Below are 20,413 nucleotides of genomic sequence, written 5' to 3'. Positions count from 1 at the left end.
AATAGAAATAGAGACAGCTATTACATCTGTGTGCAATGAAAACCATACGACTATAACCATTCCAGACAACAAACCCAAAGGAAGCGCCCACCTCAGTCCCGTTCCTCTGGTTCCCATGCAACTAAGCAGCAAATTTGAAGATGTCTCCAGCTAAATTGTGCTTGTTTTGTGCCATTGTCTTTCTATTCTTGCCCCTGTATACTTGTGCTATTTGCATTATATTCATCCTTTGTCATTTGACCTAGTTTCCACTTTTTATATGATTTCTTTTTGATTTTTAGATCATGTGAGATCTCCTGATTAAGCCAAAGTGGGCTCTTGCCATACTTTCCATCTTTCCTGCGCAGTGGAATAGTTGCATTTGAGCCCTTGATGTCCCTTTGAAAAACTGACAACTCTCTTCAGTTGTTTTTCCTCTTTGGGCATGTCTAGACTACGTTTTTATTTCAAAAGGAGGTATGCCAATTCGGCGCTAATTTGCATATCTTCCAATTGCATTTTTGCAAGCGAATCTTTTGAAAATGAAAGTAGTCTGGACGCAGGTTTTTTTTCAGGAAAAAAAAAAAACCTTCCTCGAAAAACCGCGTAAACCTCTTTTTTTTAGGAAGAGAGGTTTTTTTCTAAAAAGGGTTTTTTTTTCTGTTATTCTTGATAGCCATCACCTCCACAAGAAGGGTTGGTGAGATAGGAGCTGTCATGGTTGGGCCACCATATACAGTCTTTACCTAACATTTTTACCCAATGTCAACATTGCTTTCCATGTCAGTGGCCCCATAGTACTACCAACATTTTTTCCCAAGCCCCAGGGACACAATGCTCTATAGCCTCAACATCCGCAGGGCTCTGGTCTTTTATATAGACAGGACACAGTCATTCCAGAGGTCCCCAGGCCTATTCATAGCCATTGCAACACATTCAAAGGGAACACCAAATTCTCTGCAGCGTATGTCCAAATACATAATATCATATATACTGTGGTGTCATGCCCGCCAAACAAACCATTGACAGTTCCATCGAAGGCACTTTCCACCCATGCCACTGCAACTTCCACGAGCTTCCTAGGCAACATGGCCCTTAAGGACACTTACTGAGCTGCCACTTGGTCATCAGGCCACAAATATCAACATGTATGGCAACAGCAGCAACAGGATGATATCAGGATTCTGATCTATTTTTACTATATAAAGCACAGATAAACATAGTGAGTCTCTCAGCCATAAATCTTATTTATCTGTGTACAGAGACAGTTACGTTTATGTTAAAAGGCTCCAAGGCATCTGGGCTAATGGCTCTAGCTTATGCTGGAAGATGCTATATCCCTACAATCTCCTCTTGAGTCCCTTCCTCATCCATTTCAAACATCACGACAAAACCAGGGAGAGCTAAGATAACTCAGGCAACATCCAAGTAGTCAGTAAGAGGCCAAAGAACCCACAATTTATTTTCTTTTGTGACTTCTGTAGCAAGAGAGCAGGAACAGTATATTTAATCCCTGGCTCCACACTACAAGTTGGAGACTGATTTCTTTTGCAGACCTAAGCAACCTGGCCTCTCTGATAAGCCCCCCCTTTCTCCCCAGGCATGTAGAGCTCAGGGGTCTGCATTCAAACCCAGATGTACAAGGCCATTTCTTCGCAGCTAGCCCTGCCCCCGTTCCCATAGTAAGAAAAAGACTGCCTACTGCTGCACACAGGGGAAAATGCAAGCCTTGAAAGCTTAGAGGGACTCCTCTGTCAAGTTCAGAGAATCATATAATTCTTTCCATCTTAGAGTCTGAGGGCTGGGAAGATGGAGAGGAAAAAGGCCAACCAAAACATTCTCCACTGGGAGGCAACAGGCCTCTTTCCCTTCCCCAGAGATCACAAGCAGATGACCATCCTGCTCCTATATATGTATCTTCCCAAGATAAGGCAATAATGTCTAATTTGATGGCTTCCACTCCAGATGTCTATATCACATTCCAGAATCTAAGGAGGATTGCCTCCACATCAGAGATCCTGGGCAAGATAGTTAAAAAAAATGCTACAAATTTATTAACATCATCCATACTTTGGTTCCTGGACATCTTGCTTTACCTATCAGTGATGGATAATCAGATCATGCCAAGCTACCTCTGGTAAATGTCTGCTGCTCAATCTCCAACAAGAGCTTCTCCTCTGTCAGAAACAATTTGCAGATTGATAGTAACCTCATTCACAATGAAGAGTCTCCTCGTTCCATTCTTTAGGGATCCCTAAACGAGTTCATCAAACAATCGAGGCTCTCTCATTCTGAACATTCTAAAATTGAGGCATTATGCACCCTAAAAGACTCTTGTGCAGTGTTAAGATTATTAGGTGCCTAAACCACTGCTTCTACACAGAAGCATTATAGACGACAACCTCAACAGTCTTTCCAATACCTATGAAACTACCTAGAAACTGATAGAAATTTTCTAGACGACAATATTATGCATACACCACCATATCGACTCATTAGCCTTCATCTACATCTACATGGTGGTTTTGTCTGCTTCATCCAGAGCACTGTTAAAATCCCAATATCTCCTCCTTTTGTGAGCCATTTATCTCATTTCTATGGGGTTCTTGAATACCATAACTACTGATGGGTTTAAGAAAAAGTAGAGGTGGGCAAGACAATAAGACTTATTTTGGGTCTAAGACAGCTAAACACATTAATCAGAAAGCTCAACATCAAGATGGCATCCCTAGATTCTCTCATTCCATCTCTAAATCCAAATGATTGCTATGCTACACTTGATCTCTGGGATGTCTGTTTCCATATCACTGTTTTTCTGGCCTACAAGAAATAGCTTCCAAATGAATAGTTGCCATTACTAGCACAGAGTATTACCATTTGGCCCATCCATAGCATGCAGGATTTTCATAAAATGCCTGGTGCTAGTGGCAGCTTCCTCAGAAAGCTGAGAGTCTAAGTATCCTCATTCTTGCACAATTGGCTTATTCTTAGGAAATTGCACCATTAAATAGAAGACTTCATTCAGCAGACTCTGAATCTGTTTAACAGGTAGGCCTGAAAGTAAACAAAGATAAGTCAATACTGACTCCAACATAAAGTAGAATTCACAGGAATGATTCTGGATTCCATGATAGTGATGTTTCTCTTAAGAAAGATTTCAAGCCATTCTGAGGAGCCTATGTACCTCTCCCCAGACTCCATAACTCATCATGCAAAACTTTATGCTTCATGGAAGGATAGTTGTAGGCTTCGTATCAGCCAAGTAGACATCAACTGCACATGCTAGTTTATGTTTCACCACAAGTCTTATCATTAAAGTGAAGGATGGACTCTACAAAAGTTTGCAGAAGATTCCAGTTGCTTATACACACTTGTATCTAATACTGGTGATGAATGTTAACTGAATACGAATGCGGGATTATGGTCTCCTCAAGGTAAAGTTTCATATGAGTATTTTGGAACTGAAAGTAATTCATTAAGTATGCTCAGCTTTCCCTGAGCCATCAAGAGTTCTTGCTATTCAGGTCATGATGAATAGCAATGATTGTGTTGGATATAAATAAAAAGGATGACACAAAATCTACTCCACTGTATCAAGAAGCTGTATGACTTTGGAACCTATGTATTCACCATAAGAGCAACTAAAGGAAGTTCAGTCTATCAGGAATAAAGAGAACATTGGTAGATCACTTTGGCAGACTAATTATAGATGGCCACAAGTGGTCCATAAATGACAGTATGATTCTGTAAACTGTATTCCTCAGGTGGAGTTTCCTAACCATAGATCTCTTTGTTACCAGAGAGAACTGGAAATGTCTTCACTTCTGTTTCAAAAAGGGTCAGAGGCATCAGTTTTGAATGCATTCCTGATCATATGGTCCTTAGGCCCTTTGTTATGCATACCATCTGATTCCAGTAATACCCAGGATTCTCAGAAGGCTCAAGCAGGAATCTGACAAAATGATCATGATAGTTCCTTCCTGTCCCAGGCAATTTTGTTACCTGTATCTCTAAAATATCTCCATTTAAATCTTTGACACACTTATCTAGAAAACCCCACCTAGTATATCAGAATCATGGCCAAGTCTTGCATCTAATCTGTATAGTCATCTTATTTCATTATTAAGAATATTAGCTGACTGATTTAATCAGTAATAATATGTTCATCAGAGGTCATAGCAAAAAGTTATAGCGTTCAGTCACAACAAAAAGTATTTTACCAGAAATATTTATTCTGCAAAATGAGAGAATTTTCGAAATGGGGATGAAGTAGTATTATACAACTCCTCAGTTACCTTGGTTGTAAGACAGGAAAGAGTCAGACTTGCCTGCCTCGTGACCTAAATCAGTATTAAGGATTGTGAGCTGCACAAAAATATTAATGCCACTTAGTCAAGGAGGTGAGAATCAGAATCTATGGTCTCCTAGCTGCCAGTCTAGTGTACCTTTCTATAGGCCAAAGGGTGATGTGTAAGAATTGTTCTCTGCCTCTGTTTTACCTGAAGTGTGGATAGGGCATGACATTTGGCAGGTCTGAAATGAAATTGTTCACTTTCCAGAAAATCAGAATGAAAGTCCATGGCAATTAGAACTGTGCAGAGAAAGGTGATTCAATTTTAAGGAGAATTTAATTATTTTGTCTGATTTGGAATGAAATTCTAATTTTTTAAACTTTCCATCAAAGGGAATGGAGCCCTAGTTCTGAGGCTATCTGAATGGCAGGCACCCCTGGAGCCACAGACCCTGGAAGCCCTGGAATCTCCAACCCTAAGGCAGTCCACATGGCAGGCTCCCTCAGATCCTAGAAACTTGAGTCTCCAACTTTGAGGCAATCTGCTTGTCAAGCTGCTGAGGAACTAAAGTCAGGTGATCTGGCAGAAAAACTGAAACCTGCTTGGCAGATGGGATTCCATTGAATTCCTACCTGTGTTCCACTGGAGTGCCAGTGAAATCAAAACACCTCTGCAAAATGTTTGTTTGGACAAAAGGAAAATTATAAGAAAATGTTCCATTGAACTTTAACAGTCAGCTCTAATAGCAATGTTGTATTTGAATTTCCAGTATTACAGGAAAAGGATCAAATAAAACTATTCTCATTTAATTAGGAGAAAAGAAATTTCATGAAAAATTTACATTAGGATTTGTCAAATCCATTTTTAATAAAATTACATTCAACCTATATGTGGGGTTTAACCTAAATAGATGGCATTTTTTCAAAATATAATGGTTAGTTTCATGACTATCAATAATATTTTAGTCTTTCACACTCAAGACAGTATGTACATCTAATCTTATGTTTCAAATCATTACTTTATCTGTCATCAGCAGCCACAAAAATAGTTCTTCCTTTCTCCATATAACATTATAGTAAAGTGCATTCATTTTTTTCCTGAAGAATTAAGTTCAACTCCTAGGGTAGAGATAGCTGACTAAATGAATTGCTAATCTGAATGATTTCTGCATACAGTAAAAGCTTTGTTATCAGGCATGTTGGACAAATGAGGGTGCCGATTAGTCAAATATTGCAGTTAACTAAGAGTTAAATGGAATAATTGCAGGAATGAGCAAGGACTCCAGCTTGGGGTGTAGGCTCTGGCTTGGGGCCAGGGCTGAGGGGTTTTGGATGCAGGAATAGGCTCCAGACTGGGGAAAGAGGATGAGGCCAGAGTTTGGTGTGTGCGAGGCAGCTCTGGGGCTGAAGCATGGAGTTGGGTGTGGGAATGGTATGGGCTCAGGGCTGGGGTTGTGGGCTTTGGGGTGGGGCCAAGGTTGAGGTGTTATGGATGTCGGAGTTGGCTCCAGGCTCGGGCTGAGAGTTTGGAGTGTGGAGGTGCTGCGGGGTTCAGACTTCAGGAAAGAGTTTAGGTGTGGAAGGAGCTCAGGGAAGCGGATTGGGGTGGCTCCCTGTAAGCACGGACATGTCTCTGCTTCTCCTAAGCAGAGGCATGGGTAAGTGGCTGTGCACGCTCCACCTGCGTGCACCCACAGGTGTTGCTCCTTCAGCTGTGGTTACTAGCCAATTGAAGTTACAGAACCAGCACTCTGAGCCCCCATGGTGCTTCTAGGCAGAGGATCAGCCAGGAACATGTTGCTGCTTCCAAGAAGCCACGTATAGCCAGGTAGGGAGCCTGCCAGCCACGCATCAACCAGACTATAAACCGGACTTTCAATGAAGAGTAGATATGTCGGTTTATAGAGCTTCCTCCAGATAAAAAAGGTTTTAATGTGATATGATAATGGACATGTTAGAAATATTGTAGATAACAGGAGAATAGTGTTAGTTATAATGGGGGAAAGGATATTTTGCCATTTCTTACATAGATGTCTAAGACCATTTTCAATGGGAAAACCCCATAAAACATGGCATGTAATAAATAGTTCTAAGAATTAGGGATGTAAAATCCCATTAATTAGTTAACCGGTCACACATTAAGTTAAGCTGGGCCCACCACAGTTAGGGGCTGCTCTGGCCGGGCTGGAGTGTCCCCTGCGCACAGTCGGGCCTATAGGGCTAGAGCAGCCCCCTACCCACAGTGGGTGGGGGCTTGCTCCACCCACCATTGGTTAATTGTAACCAGTAAGCCTCACCTTTAATAGGTGAGGCCTGCTGGTTAACCATTAACATCCCCATTAGGAATACATCATGTTAGTGGCTTCATTTTGTTCCCTGCTATGTCTATTGTAGGGTTTGAAGGACATAGAGTATGTGCATGCCTGAACTATATGCATTTCCTGACTATATTGAGTTTGTGGAACAGTCTACATGTTGGTTGAAAATGCAGTTTTGGTAGCACATACAAATTGTTTTATTTGAATGAAATTTTCATCTAGTGCCGAACGTTAGTATTGAATTTTCATCATGGAGTTATGAGTTCTCAGACCTGTCTTGGAATCATACTCTACTGGGTTCTTGAAAGTGTTGATGTGTAATGAAGAAAAGGTGAGCAAGAAGCCATGACCACTTTTATGCTGCAGTTTTAGGCATACAACATTCACTTAATTTGTATTCTTGAATTTTTCCACAGAGAAGCTTACAGCATTGTTGCTTCCATAATCAGAGCATTCCCTTTGAAATTAGAGCATGGAAACCACAGTCACCTGGAGGAAAATATATGTAGCATACCGACATATGCTGGGGAATTTAGGCCCAGATCCTCAAAGGTATAGACTCCTAACTTATACAGAAATTCGTGGAAATTTAAGAGCCTGTAAATACTTTTGAAGATATGGGCCTATGCGTGTATTCAGATCTAGGTTGGAGTGTGTTTATGTAGTCCAATATTATAATAAGTTACAAATATTTTTTTTGTTTGGGACTCGAGATGGATTCCTAATTTTCATTGAGAATCAATATCAATTTTAATTTCCAAAATGCATTGGTATTGGTACCCAAATTATTCTGTCATATATTGGGCATAAAGACAGAGAGGTATCTTCATAAATTGTCATGTGGAATGGTCTTTAAAAAATCTCTTCTTTGCTTATACAAAACTGAGTTTGTTTAATGGTATTTGAAGATTAAACCTTAGGCATTTTTCAGATTTCTTTTTATCATTATATGCCAAATATGACAGTGCTGATATTCTCTTTCAGGAGACACTGATAGACTGGTGTGATGAAAAGGAACTTAACTTGATTTTGACAACTGGAGGAACAGGGTTTGCACCACGAGATGTTACTCCAGAGGTGAGAGATCCTGGATTAAGAACAGCCTGCCCTTTAGCAGATAAACTTACTGACTTTTAGAAATGTATTTCATTGATTTGATTCTACACTTTCTCTAGACAGATTGGGTGATACACAGCAAAGGACCTCTAGCTGATAGGTCGCGACAGCTCTAGGGGCCAGGGCTGGGGTACATCACTCCTACCACAGCTGTTGGGAGATGCATGTCCTGCCCTGCCTCTTAGAGTCTTTGGGCGGGGACTCTAAGAGGTGGGGTGTTGGTACTGGGAGGGTTCTGGGGATGAAGCTAATACTGGGGGACACTGGGGCATCTAGGGTGGAGAGCTGGCCCTGAAGGACTCTGGGGGCAGGGCTAGTAGTTGGGGTGGGGTGGGGGCAGGGCTGACACTGGGGGCCTCTGGGGACAGGACTAACATTGGAGACTGGGGGCTGGCACCAGGGTGTTGAGTGTAGTGGGCCTTTGGAAACAGGAAGCTGGCACTGGGGAGTCTGGTGAGGGGGGGTGCTTTAAGGGATGGGGACTGGCACTGAGATGTTTGGGATGGGGAGCTGGCAATGGGGAGCTCTGAGGGTGGGAGGCTGGCACTGGGGGGTGGGATGGGTTCAGGGGACTCTGGGATCAGTGGCTGGTGCTGGGGGGTAGTGAAGGGGTGGAGGGCTCTAGGGGTTAGGGCTGGCACTGGGGTCTCTGGTGGCTGGGGATTTTGACGGACGGGCAGAAGTTTATTTGCATATTTGTTTTCATAATGAATATGCAAATAGGATGGTACCAGTCTGCCAAAAGTTTGTGACTGGGTTTGCTGGTCCCCAGTATAAAAAAGTTTGGGAACCGCTCGTTTAGAGGGAAGAGAAGCCTCTGCAAGGCTATAACTGCCCTTCCTATGCTGGTGGCCAGAACTTTAACGGGGTGTGTGCTCTGTGTTAGTGAGAAGGCAGAGGTAAAGGGCTGGCACAGTTTCCTTCTCTCCTGAAGCATGTGGGAACCATACTGTGACACTCATGGATCATAACATGGTTTCTCTGCTACTTCCAGGAGAGTACAGCAACATATGGCTCTTGGTTTGGGCTTATGGTAAACCCATAATCTAGTCCAGTGTTTTGAACCATATGGTATAATTATCTGACAGATATGGTCATTAAAATAGAATTAAGATTAGGAGTGTATTTCATTAATTTAAAGGGAAAACATTATAGAGACATTGTAATTGACTCAAGACTAAGCATTACATCAAGGAAATTCAGAGTTAAAATAGTGATAGAGGTCATGGAAAGACACAGAATCCATGACTTCCACAACAGACACACAGCCTTATTTATCAGTACTGGTAGACAGTTTTCAATTGAAATTAATAGATTTTTATCCATGCTTATTTTGGGGAGGAAAGGGTAGTTTGAGATACAATATACATACATTTTGATATAGTATCAAAAATCCAAATACGATATGTATATCATGCTCCCTTTGTTCACCAATGTTGTGGTTCTTTAAAAAAGTTGTAATATAATTTTTTTTATGGGGAGCTGATATTGACCCCTAAATTTTGGTTACCTAATACTTTTCATGCAAAAGAATTCTTGTCAGTACTTTTTGCTCCATTCTGCAGCATATCTTTGCTATTCTGCAGGATTTCTTCAGGTTAAAGAAGTGCCTTTTCTTTGTCCTGTGAAATTCCAGTCAGATTTTGCTGAATTGGAAAGCCTAAAAATCACAGCTTCCTTTCTCTTGTGTACCTCAGGAGAATCTGGCAGCATGCCAGAATCTTCGAACATCTAAAAAAACTTAATCTACTGCCAAAGCAGCAGTAGACACTGCACTGGGAACACCTGTGAGCTACAAAGCAGCTGTAGCAGGATGTAGGATTTGGGGAGGGAATTTCTGCCTTGGTTCCAGTTAATAAAATGACCAGAGAGTGGCAGAATTCTAAGGAAGAGGGAAAGGTCTGAGGATAATATGACTATTCAGAGGTAAAACTCTTGAAAAACTCCAGTTATTTGTAGATAAGCTTTCTTCAAATGAGCTCACTTATTCTTGCTGCTGGGAGATAAGCACGCAATCCAATCCTCAGGAAGGCAAGCTAAAAACTTGCAGTTAAACAACCATTGTAAAATTGCCCTACTAATCTGAATATCTGACTGAGAGGCCAGTTTGAGAGGTTAATGCTGTATAGCTGTGCATTTGATGTATTGATGTGATTTTATCTCTATATACAGCATCAGTGGGAAAGATAATTATGGTGTCCATATCATTAAAAGGATTTTGAAAAAAAGGAAAGGGTGTAGAAGAGAGCCACAAAAACTACCTGGCCCCTCTGGTTCTGCGCATTGTGCAAGGTGGGGGCGTTGGCTAGCTTCTCCAAGACTGAAAACAACATCTTGTAAAGAGAGATGTAAAGAGCTCAGTCTGTTTAGTTTAGCCAAAAGAAGTAGGTTGAAGATTAGAGGTTGATATGGTCCTGTATCTTTTCTCTTTGGCTCTGTGAGAGAGCTGGTAATGTCTGCGCAGAGTGTGAAGATGAACCTGTTAATATGAGGAGGTTGAAAGATACAGAATGCCAGCTTCTATTTATATACCAGGTTCTTATTTTATTTTTGCCCCCTTGATAAATGGTTTTGTTTGCTTTACCACAACTTTTCCTGGTACTTTAAAATAGCATGCTAATAATTTCCACTTCCCATTTAATTTAAGATATTCACAATCCTCTGCTCAAATTGAAAAAAAAAAACCTACAAAGATTGAAAGATATGAGACATCCTATTTTCTGGCCTGTAATAGATTTTATTTTAGTTTAATAAATAACAATTTTATTCCATGGTATCACCAGAAAATGGAAGTGGGAAGAATACTCTGCATGGCCCATGGGTAGATAATTTGGTCATTTCCTGGCTAGTACTGAAAGAGTAATGTGATTATAATTTGTTAATCTCTACACAATAGCTTCAAGAGTTGTTCCCCTATTATCTGTGTTATTGGTGGTGGTGTCTTAATTGACAATCATGGGTTAATGTATGCAGTGTTGTAGCTGTTTCAATCGTAGGGTATTACAGAAATAAGTTGAGTGAGGAAATATCTTTTATTGGACCAACTTCTCTTAATGAGAGAGGCACACTTTCAAGCTTATACTAAGCTGTTGTTCAGATCTGGGAAGAGGAGAGGGGAAGCAGCTAGTGAGGATTGTTAGTGGGTTAAAATATAACCCACTATAGTAACCTGTAACTCTTGTCAAATACTCCCAGCTGCTTCCCCTTCCCCCCTTCCTTTCCTCCTTGTAACTACAGGGGTGTGTATGGGCCATTTCACCTTAAATCGTCCCTTGAAATATGTGTTATCTCAGTGTTTCCCAACTGCTGTAACAGGGCACACTGATGTGCCATCAGGCCCAAACAGGCGTGTTGGGGAAGTTTTTGAACAACTACAAGTATTAACAAAAAACCTTCCCTTGTATTTTAATTAAGGTTGGAGCAAGATCCCATTATGTACTTTTACGTTCTGGGATGAGGCCCCTTTCAAATATTATGTGTGTATCACATGCCATTTCCCAAAGATCGGCAAAGTAAGAAAAATGCTGCTTGACAACTTATTAGCATTTGATGTAAGGATACTTTGTATTTTCATGTGTTAATGTTGGGTTTTTTTGTTTTGGTGGTTATAGAATTTTAAATTTTTGACTCACATATGTTCATGTGCCTCCTCAGATTTCTGCTTTCCATTTTCCCCTTACCTCCTGCCAGGACCCAGCAGATCAGAAACTGGTGGGAACTACCTGCCTCTTCTGGTTCTGTGCACTGTGCGAGGTAGGGCATTGGCTGGCTTCTCAACAGCCCTCCCTGCCTTGTTCCCTGACACTGTATGGCTAGGTGCTCCCCAGGCAGGGCAGGTTCACAGATCTGAACTACTCCCAACATGCTCCTTCCTCTCTCTTGAAGAAGTCTGCCTCTGGCTGCCTATGGAGCTCAGTTATCATGAGATGTTTTTCAATGCATTTTGCTTGCACTGCCTTTGAATTCCTGACTCTGCGGCTGCTCCTCCACAGAATGCGGTGATCACTATTAGTACTGGTTAGGGGCAGGAGGCAAGGGAGGTGGTTACATCCTCTGGCAGGGATTCTAGGCCGTCCCTCTCCACTGAAACCAGGGCCTTATTAGTGGCTGTAGCGCCAACCATTGAGTCAGCAGGGAAAAACTCCTACCAAAGCATGGTGGCTCATGGCCATGGGCTTACTCATTGATTAGCCGTTGTCTTCCCCTGGCTACTTCCTGCTGCTGTCCCAACAGCTATGCAGATGTCTCACTACCCTGGTCCATGAGCTGCCTGCTACTTGGCATCTCCAAACTTCATGAGCCCTCTAGAAGTGTCTTGCCTTTAGCCTGGGTTGCAGCAGCTCTGTGCCTGGATTTCTGCAGTGGCTTGCCCAGAGCAGATGGTGTGTCTTTTCCCCTGAACAGTTAGCCCCAACTGAGCTGAGCTGCTCTCTTTTAGATCTGTGCACCCGGAGCATGCCCAGTAAGACGGAAGGAGTATGGCTTTCTCAGCCCTGACTGCAGGTCTAACCTCCTCTCACCCAGAGTGGGACGAGTGTACCCCATCACAGTTACTGTGTATTTAAGTATAGTCTATCTCCTCCTCACTTACTAGTCTTTTATTTTAGTATCATGTACAAAACATGCAAAGTAATCCATCTATTTTTTTCTATATATTTCTCTTTATAAAAGTTTTTCCTGTGGGATGACAGTGATGTCATCACGTCACTCTGCATCCCTCCTGACTCCTCCCTCCCCCATCCTCTTTCCCCAGTTCCCAGTTGCACCTCCCTCCTCCCCATTCCCTGGTGCCCGGGGCAGAGCATGGAGCATGTCAAGGTGCTGGGTGGGGGTGAAAGCCACACAGCCACCCAACTGCCTGCCTCCCTGGTGCCATGGTTTTTGACTAGCCCAATCCCTCTGGAGGCTGTGGAGGGAGACGGCCATGCCTGGCCACAGCTTTGGCCTGCCCCAACCCCCGGAGGCCAGGAGAGGAGAGGGCCAGACCTAATGTGGCCTCAGCCAGAAGTAGGGTTGCCAGATGTCCAGTTTTGAACCGGACAGTCCAGAATTTGAGTTTTCTGTTCGGGAAACAAATTGAGAAAATATAAATGTCCGGTATTTTCTAAATAAGATGTAATGGAGATTGTGATGTAATGTCAAGTGTGTCCGGTATTTTTGTTGAAACCATCTGGCAACCCTAGCCAGAAGAGGAGGGGTTAGAGTTAGGCCGCAGTGGGGGTGTAGGTGGTAGAGGAAAGAAAGGACTTGGGCATGGGGGAGAAGGAGCCCCCACTGGCGTAGCTGTAGCCTGGCCCTCCTCAGTGGCTGCGGGGGAGAGCCAGAGTTGCCTTTGATAGGATTCTTACAGTTAAATGGAAGAGGGGAAGAATAAGACCCCCAAAAGACCATATTGTTGGAATTTTCATCTTGAACAGGTCTTTTGGATCTTTGTTCTAAACATCATTGTGGATAGTTCAATCAAAGCATCTGCTCATTGCACAGCAGTGTATAAAGAAGTGAATAAGATATTACGTTAAGAAAAACAGTGAATAATACTAAAAATATGTATTAAGTAATTAAATGTCCCCCTTGTATTGTGTTCAGTTCTCATCACACCTTCTCTAAAAGGATATAACAAAAATAGAAGCAGTCTAGAGAAAGGAAGCAAAAAAGATCAGAGTCATAGACTTCCATATATAGAAAAATTCAAAAGGTAAGGAGTAGGATGCAAATGTTGTCTTGAAAGGCATGCAAAATACAGAAGTGAAACATTTTGAACCAAACCGTTGGTTAACAAAATGTCTCCTCGGTTGTGTATTTTGTTGTTGGTTAGGGGCTTGGAGAGAATTCCAGCATCCAATTGTTGTTTTCTCATGTAATCTTTCTTTACCGCACCAAAACTCTCTTTCTACCACAGTGAGAAGAGGAGCTAGGCAGGGCATATATAGCAGTTTGTTTCTTTGTGTTCAAGTAAATAATTACTTTTCAGCTGCCTTTATTAATTCCAATAAGTATTATACTAAAGCAGTTCATATGTTGAAATGTTTCCTGTCAATTAGACAATTGTAGGTGTTCTCACAGGGACTGTTCTTTCCCTCTCAAAGGATGAAATTCATATTGATAGTGGGCAAAAAAAATAAAGATTTTGCTTTCCATCAGGCAATTTGTGCCCATTATCACATCTTGTGATATAACTGATAATTTGTTTTTTCCATCAAAGCCTAACTCTCTCATATATTTAATAATATGATTATCTGTGGCATAATATGATTATCTATGGCATATATAATCCTAAATTACTCCTTTTATTATTGTATTATCCATATTTCAAACCATTTTCATTTCTTGCATTTCATTGTTTAACCCTGTTCAGTTACTTCATATATGAAAGCTGGTTTATTGTTTCATGAGACACATTCATTCTAGCTCATTCCTGCTTAAGTCTTGGGTAGACTCTCTCAAAGAAAAGATGTGAGCCACTGTTTTTGTGATGCAATGCAACTAACTCTGGCCACATTTATTCTTGATATCACAAGAGCTGCTAAAGCTGCCTGCCAGTAGATAGACTGAGTATCTTTTTTTACTGTAGAATATTAATGGCTACTTTGCTTCCGTTGATTACAGTACAGTATAATTGACTAGTTTGTGTCCCCACACTTATCATATAATATTACTGGTTACTCTTGGTTCCTTTCTTAGGGTTAAATTTTCCTCCACTCTCTTCAAAATCCATATTAACAGTGTTTGATATTGGGGAGGTCTTTTTGCCAGGCTAAGGAAGACATGCCCCTTCTATGGCCAGTAGACCCTGATTCATCAGCTGCCTTACTGTGCTCAGAAATCCTGCTGTACAGAATTGCACAGAAAATCCTTATTAATCCTCTATTGGTGACTTCTGTGAGTTTCCCAAATCTTGACAAAGCACAGCACAATACAACTAGTGCACCTTCTCCTATGTCTGAGGTTCTCTGCAGTCTGGAGAAGAGCAGTAAGACGGCAATGTAACTACTCATCAGATGGATAGGGCAAAAGTTAGTCAGTGTCAGGCAATCAGATAATTAAAAGGGCACCTTGACCATTTGGCCACTTGTTGCACTATATAACCTAGCCAAAATAGGATGTAGGTATTTTTCAGTCTTACTGTATGAAATTGATGTATAGGTGGCTGATTAAATGTGAAAAAAATACTTAAGTGCTTTGTACTAGAAGCACTTCAAATGGGATTTACAATGACCAGTATAAAACAGTGTGTATAATAATTGGTCAGAAAAGGTGCTACTATAAAGTAGAAAACTAGGAAAGCTATCACACTAGGGAGAACGTGCTGATTCAATGAAAGGAAATGAAAGCTGACAGGCAGGGCCCTAATTCCATCAGTGAATATGGGATGCAAGTTGGAAGTCAAGCAAGAGCAACAATTAAATTACAAGAACTGAGGTTAGGATCCTTCAAGAAAGTACAAAATCTGTTTAGGGTCTGGTAATTGAGATTAGGAGTCTGTGAAAAGGGGCTGAACTATAGGATGATGGGGAGTGGAGGACAGACATTGGGAAAGGACTTTACCCCATCACTGTAAAAGAGTTGGAAACTGTGGAGGATATTGATCTCATTTGTGTGAGTGCAAGTCTAGCAGCTAGAAATAGATACTTGATCCCAGTAGAGGCTGAGAAAGAGAGTGCTTATTCTGTCAGTTGAATTGACATTGAAGGAGAGAACGCTGGTTCCATTAGTGAAGTGGAGATTGAGAGGAGAAGAAGATGCTGATTTAACTGATAGAAAGATAGAAGTAATAATCCAGAGTGACAAAACAACTTCAAGAAGGAAGATGGAATTCCAATGACTGGCATCCACTGAGGTCTTTTCAGAGGCTTTTTTGAATTTGAATTTACTCCCTCTAACATGTCTCCTAATTGAGGTAAAACCCAGATCTTGACCAAGTAGGGACTCTGGAATCAGTGTTGGGTGAATTTTATATGTTTTGGAGGTTTGGATAAATACAGTATGGATACTATGAACCTTCAAATCTAAAGTGAGGATTTTTGTACATCCTGTCAGATATGATCTCTCCCTCACCCCAGCTTGTCTGCTCACCTTTATCTTAAGAGGATGTAATTTGAGGGCCTGAAAAGATGGGTGTAGGTGCCCTGCTGAAGTGTAGATCAGTATGTCCTGCTGAAGTGTCTTCAGGATGACATCTGTGGTCACTTTCATCTCTCCCCACGCAGGCCCTCATAATTCTCAGTCAAGCCCCCACTCCAGGGGTATGTCTACACTACAATCCTAGTTCGAACTAGGAGGGTAATGTAGGCATACCGCACTTGCAAATGAAGCCCGGGATTTGAATTTCCCGGACTTCATTTGCATAAGCCGGGCGCCGCCATTTTTAAATCCCGGCTCGTTCGAACCCCGTGCCGCGCGGCTACATGAGGAGTAACTCCTCATTCCACGAGGAGTAACGGTAGTTCGGACTAGGAAGCCTAGTCCGAACTACCTAGTCCGTGCCGCGTGTAGCCGCGCGGCACGGGGTTCGAACAAGCCGGGATTTAAAAATGGCGGCGCCCGGCTTATGCAAATGAAGCCCAGGAAATTCAAATCCCGGGCTTCATTTGCAAGTGCGGTATGCCTACATTACCCTCCTAGTTCGAACTAGGAGGGTAGTGTAGACATACCCCAGTTTGGCAGGAGGCAACAGCAACTACATAAAAGGATGCAATTGTATTTCCACTCGGTCTGGTTACTTCTGTGATTTTCTTAATACTTATGTCTCAGATTTAAAAGTGTGTTTATGAAACCAAACAGCCAGTGAGATATCTGAAACATATTTTGAGATGCAAATATAAGGGAAGCTTTAGAGAGCCCCTGATTTGCAAAAGAACAGCAACATCAAGGTACAGAGAAGGAGTTGCTGAATTTCTCCAAACACAGCACAGCAAATGCCTTTGGAGAAGAAAATGACCATTCCCATAAAGACCGATACTCCCTAGAGTAGGAGGTGATTATCTAGACAACTTTAAATACTAGCCTTTGCTAGAGGTGAATTGGGGCTATTGAACCTCTTTAATGTATCCCATAAAATGACTTGCATCAGCCTGCTGTCTGTCCTCACTAAGTGTCTTGCAGTGGATATGGGAGTGAGCTCTTGATACTCTTTCTCATCTCTACTTGCATAGCCTGCACTAGAGGTAAGTGTGGTTCTTAGAAGTAGTGGTGGGATATCATGAGACAAAAGTGATGTGGGCTTCTTAAACCTGTCTCAGATTTCAACAAACGCTTTGTTCCAGAGAGAGGCAGAGATTCAGACCAATTCTTATTTTGCCCCAAACACTTCACCGAGCCCTTAATTGACCTGATTTTTCTCAAACTGGGAGTCAGAAATCCCTTTTCTCTTCTGTTTTTCTGCTGCAGAAATTCCCAACATTCCTATTTTGTGGGCTCCAGAGAGGGGTAAGCAACAACTTCAATTCCAGCCAATCATTTCCAAACTAATTCTTTGCTAGTTTTTTTTTTGTTTGTTTGTTTTTTTGTTTTGGGGTTTGGTTTTTTTTTGGCTTTTTTAAAAATGATCAAAAACAGTTTTCAGGCTCATTTTTTCCATTTGTTTGATTTCCTTGTGGATTCTCAGTTCTTTTTATAGGCGGGTCCTGTGGCCTTCCCAGGCACTAGGGCTCAAATTCATCTGCTGTTTCCATTTATGAATTGTTCTTTGTTGGATTTTCATGGTTCACTGTTAATCTAATGCTATTTTTAGAGATTTTTGCTCACACTATCGTCCAGTACCTGAAAAGCTTTTGTCATTCTGCTGCCGGCCTTTTATCAAGCTTCCATTTTCTCCATGCCAGCAGTTGTATTCAGTTATTAATGGACGTTGGCCTCTTGCTACTATTGTACACCAAGGGATTACCTTGCATTCACTGCTCTTTCTGCTATATCTGCCTATTGGCAGCTGAGCATTGCCCCTCTGAAGTCCTGGCCTTTTGCTTGATTGTGTGGCTTTGCCGTCTTGACCATCTGATTGCCTGACATTGACTTCCTTCTGCACTATCCATCTGTTAAGTGGCTAGCATTACCTTCGTACTGCTCTCTGCATCAGATTGCACGTGGGCATTGACTTCCTGTTGCCCTGCCTCCTTTCTTGAGTGCCTGGTATTGCCCTCCTTCTGTTGTGTGCAATTTTTGACTTCCTGGAATTGTTGTCTTGCTGCTTTGTGCATCTGCTGACTGCTTGATATTGCTTATTGACTTACTGAGTGTCTGGCATTTCCCTTCTGTTTTCCACCTGCTTTCTAGCTTACATTATATTCTTATTGCCCTTTCAGTATGATTACACACTGACAGTGCCCTTTTGCTGCCTGTCCACTTGCTTATTTTCCTCGCATTTTTCTCCTGCTGTCCTGCCCACCTGTTTAGATTTTACTTCCAAATAAGCACACTTTGGGGAAAAAATCATAAGAAATGTGAGGAACAGAAAAAGGCTATTATCTGCCTCCAGTGTGCCCTGCTTCATCCCAAGATACAAGCACTTTAACAATGACCTCTGTATCTTTGACCTGCTTTGTCATGGGACTACTTAATCACTTCTCCTCCTAGAAAAGATTGAGGTGTGCAATAATCTCCTTTAAACTCTTAACTGCATTTACCTCTTCTGGAAACTTATTCTGTATTACAGTTTACCGGAAATAGCATGTATATAATGCTATTTAGTCTAAAATCACTTTACCAACATTATCTACAGAAATGCTTGTACTGCCATTATAAGGTAGGTAATTAAATATTAAACACATATTGCTGAGGCTCAGAGACATTAAGGCGGGGTAGGGAACCTTAGGCCCAGGGGCTGGATGTGGCCCCCGAGGCTTAGGACCCCCACCCCAGCATTGGGGGACCTGTGCTGGTGCTCCAACCCCCCTGCTGCCCTCCTGGTGGCTGAAGTACACAACATCTAGTAGGGCAGGCCCCCCCTAGGCTCTGGTGTGAGAAGGGAATACAGAAAGTGTCTTTCACTTTCTTAATCGGGGGTCACAGTGAAGGAGTTATCTCCACTTCTCACTTGTGTACAGCCCCTGACTGATTTTATTTCTGTGGGTCAATGGCCCCCGATCCAAAAAAGTTTCCCCAACCCTGCATTAAGGGTTGAATGCTCAGCTGTGCTCAATAGGCACTTGGCACAGTTTATGGATTCTAAGGATTATAGGGACCATTCTAAACATCTGGTCTTACTTTCTGTGTAATGTAGGTCATAGAACTTCCCCGTGATCATTCCTAAACTATATCTTTTTTAAAAAATCCAGTCTTGATTTAAAAATTGCCAGTGATAGTGAATGCACCAAGCCTGCTGATAAATTGTTTTAATGGTTAACTACCCTGACTGTAAAAAATGTATATTATATTTCCAATCTGAATTTGTTTAGGTTCAACTTTCAGCCATTAATTTATGTCATACCTAGATTGAAGAGCACATTATCAAATAATTGTCCCCTAAGCAGGTACCTATAAACTATTATCAAGTCTCCCCTAAACTCTCTGTCTATTAAACTAAACCGTGACACACTTCAGGCACTCAATCTATAAAGCATGTTTTCTAATCCCTTAAACATTCTCTGGCTCATCTCTGAACCTTCTCTAGTTTATTAAAATCCTTTAATAGTGAGCATCAGAACTGGACACAGTATTCCAGATGCTGTCATACTAGTGTCAAACACAAAGGTAAAAAACCTCTCTACTACTCAAGATTCCCTTGTATATCCAATTACTGCCTTAGACCTTTTTGGCAACTGCATCACATTTGGCCCTCATATTTAGATGATTATCCACCTGGATCCCCAAAGTCTCTGTATCCGAAAATAGAGGCTTCTATCCTGCAAGTATGACCTATGTTCTTTGTTCTCAATGCATACGTTTAGCCATATGAAAACACATATTGTTTGCTTGCATCCAGTTTACCAAGCAATCTAGATCTCCTTGTATCAGTGACCCATCCTCTTAATTATTTACTATTCCCCCAGTTTTCATGTCACTTAAAAACTTTATCTATGGGAATTTTAAGTTTCCATGTAATTCATAAAAATATTATATAGTATGGGACCAAGAATTAATCCATGCACGGCCCCACTAGAAAGACCCCTTCTTGATGACGATTCTCCATTTACAATGGAGGAGAGAAACTAAACCAGGATTCTTTTACAGCTCCCTGATTTTGAGATTGATACTTTAAACTAGTGATGTTAAAGGATAAGTTCATTTTCGACTACAGCCAGCCCCCTTACCAACTGGAGCAGGCACAGCAGCACCATCTGGTTGGAGTGAGCTAGCTATGCTGTACAGCTGGAGTGGGCTCTGCCGTGCATTCCTGCAGGAGCAGTGCTGCTTTGCCAGAGTGGGCGCAGCTCGAGCTGCACCTACCAGAGGGATCGACACCAACTGCTTAATCAGTTAACTCTTCAAATGACATGTTTTAAACATTCAAATGGTTAACTTTTAAAATGGCACTTAAATCGCTGTACTGAACAACACTGGCTTGCAACTGAACCAAAGGTGCCTTGTAATAGAGGGAAATTACTGGAGTGCAGTACATTCCAGACATATGCCCTCCCACTAGACATGCCCCTAACACATTCTCAGTGCTTAAAGAATCTTCAGCAGTTCCCTTATGGCATCTTTTTGGCCTATTTGCATGGAGCAGGAACTAGGATCTGACTCTGCTGTGATTTATTCAATGAGATTAGGGATG

At 41.7% G+C, this 20,413-nt stretch overlaps 1 protein-coding gene across 19 annotated transcripts in view; it reads left to right on the top strand.

Moving 5' to 3' along the window:
- Positions 1 to 20,413, top strand: part of GPHN (gephyrin) — a 527,119-nt gene that overhangs the window by 222,845 nt on the left and 283,861 nt on the right. For 9 of the 19 annotated variants that reach the window (XM_089778535.1, XM_075927413.2, XM_075927409.2 and 6 more), the window contains exons 4-5: positions 7,573 to 7,665; positions 17,092 to 17,130. The exons of 2 other annotated variants lie outside the window; for them this stretch is intronic. In XM_089778535.1, the coding sequence (XP_089634661.1) occupies positions 7,573 to 7,665; positions 17,092 to 17,130 (132 nt within the window). The remainder of the gene's footprint in view (positions 1 to 7,572; positions 7,666 to 17,091; positions 17,131 to 20,413) is intronic. 8 more of the 19 variants (XM_075927416.2, XM_075927410.2, XM_075927427.2 and 5 more) reach the window with 1 other exon arrangement.

The sequence above is a fragment of the Pelodiscus sinensis genome, chromosome 5 (assembly GCF_052426305.1).
Source record: "Pelodiscus sinensis isolate ZL-2025 chromosome 5, ASM5242630v1, whole genome shotgun sequence".
Taxonomy (NCBI): domain Eukaryota; kingdom Metazoa; phylum Chordata; order Testudines; family Trionychidae; genus Pelodiscus; species Pelodiscus sinensis.
This window is presented reverse-complemented; position numbering and strand designations above follow the sequence as displayed.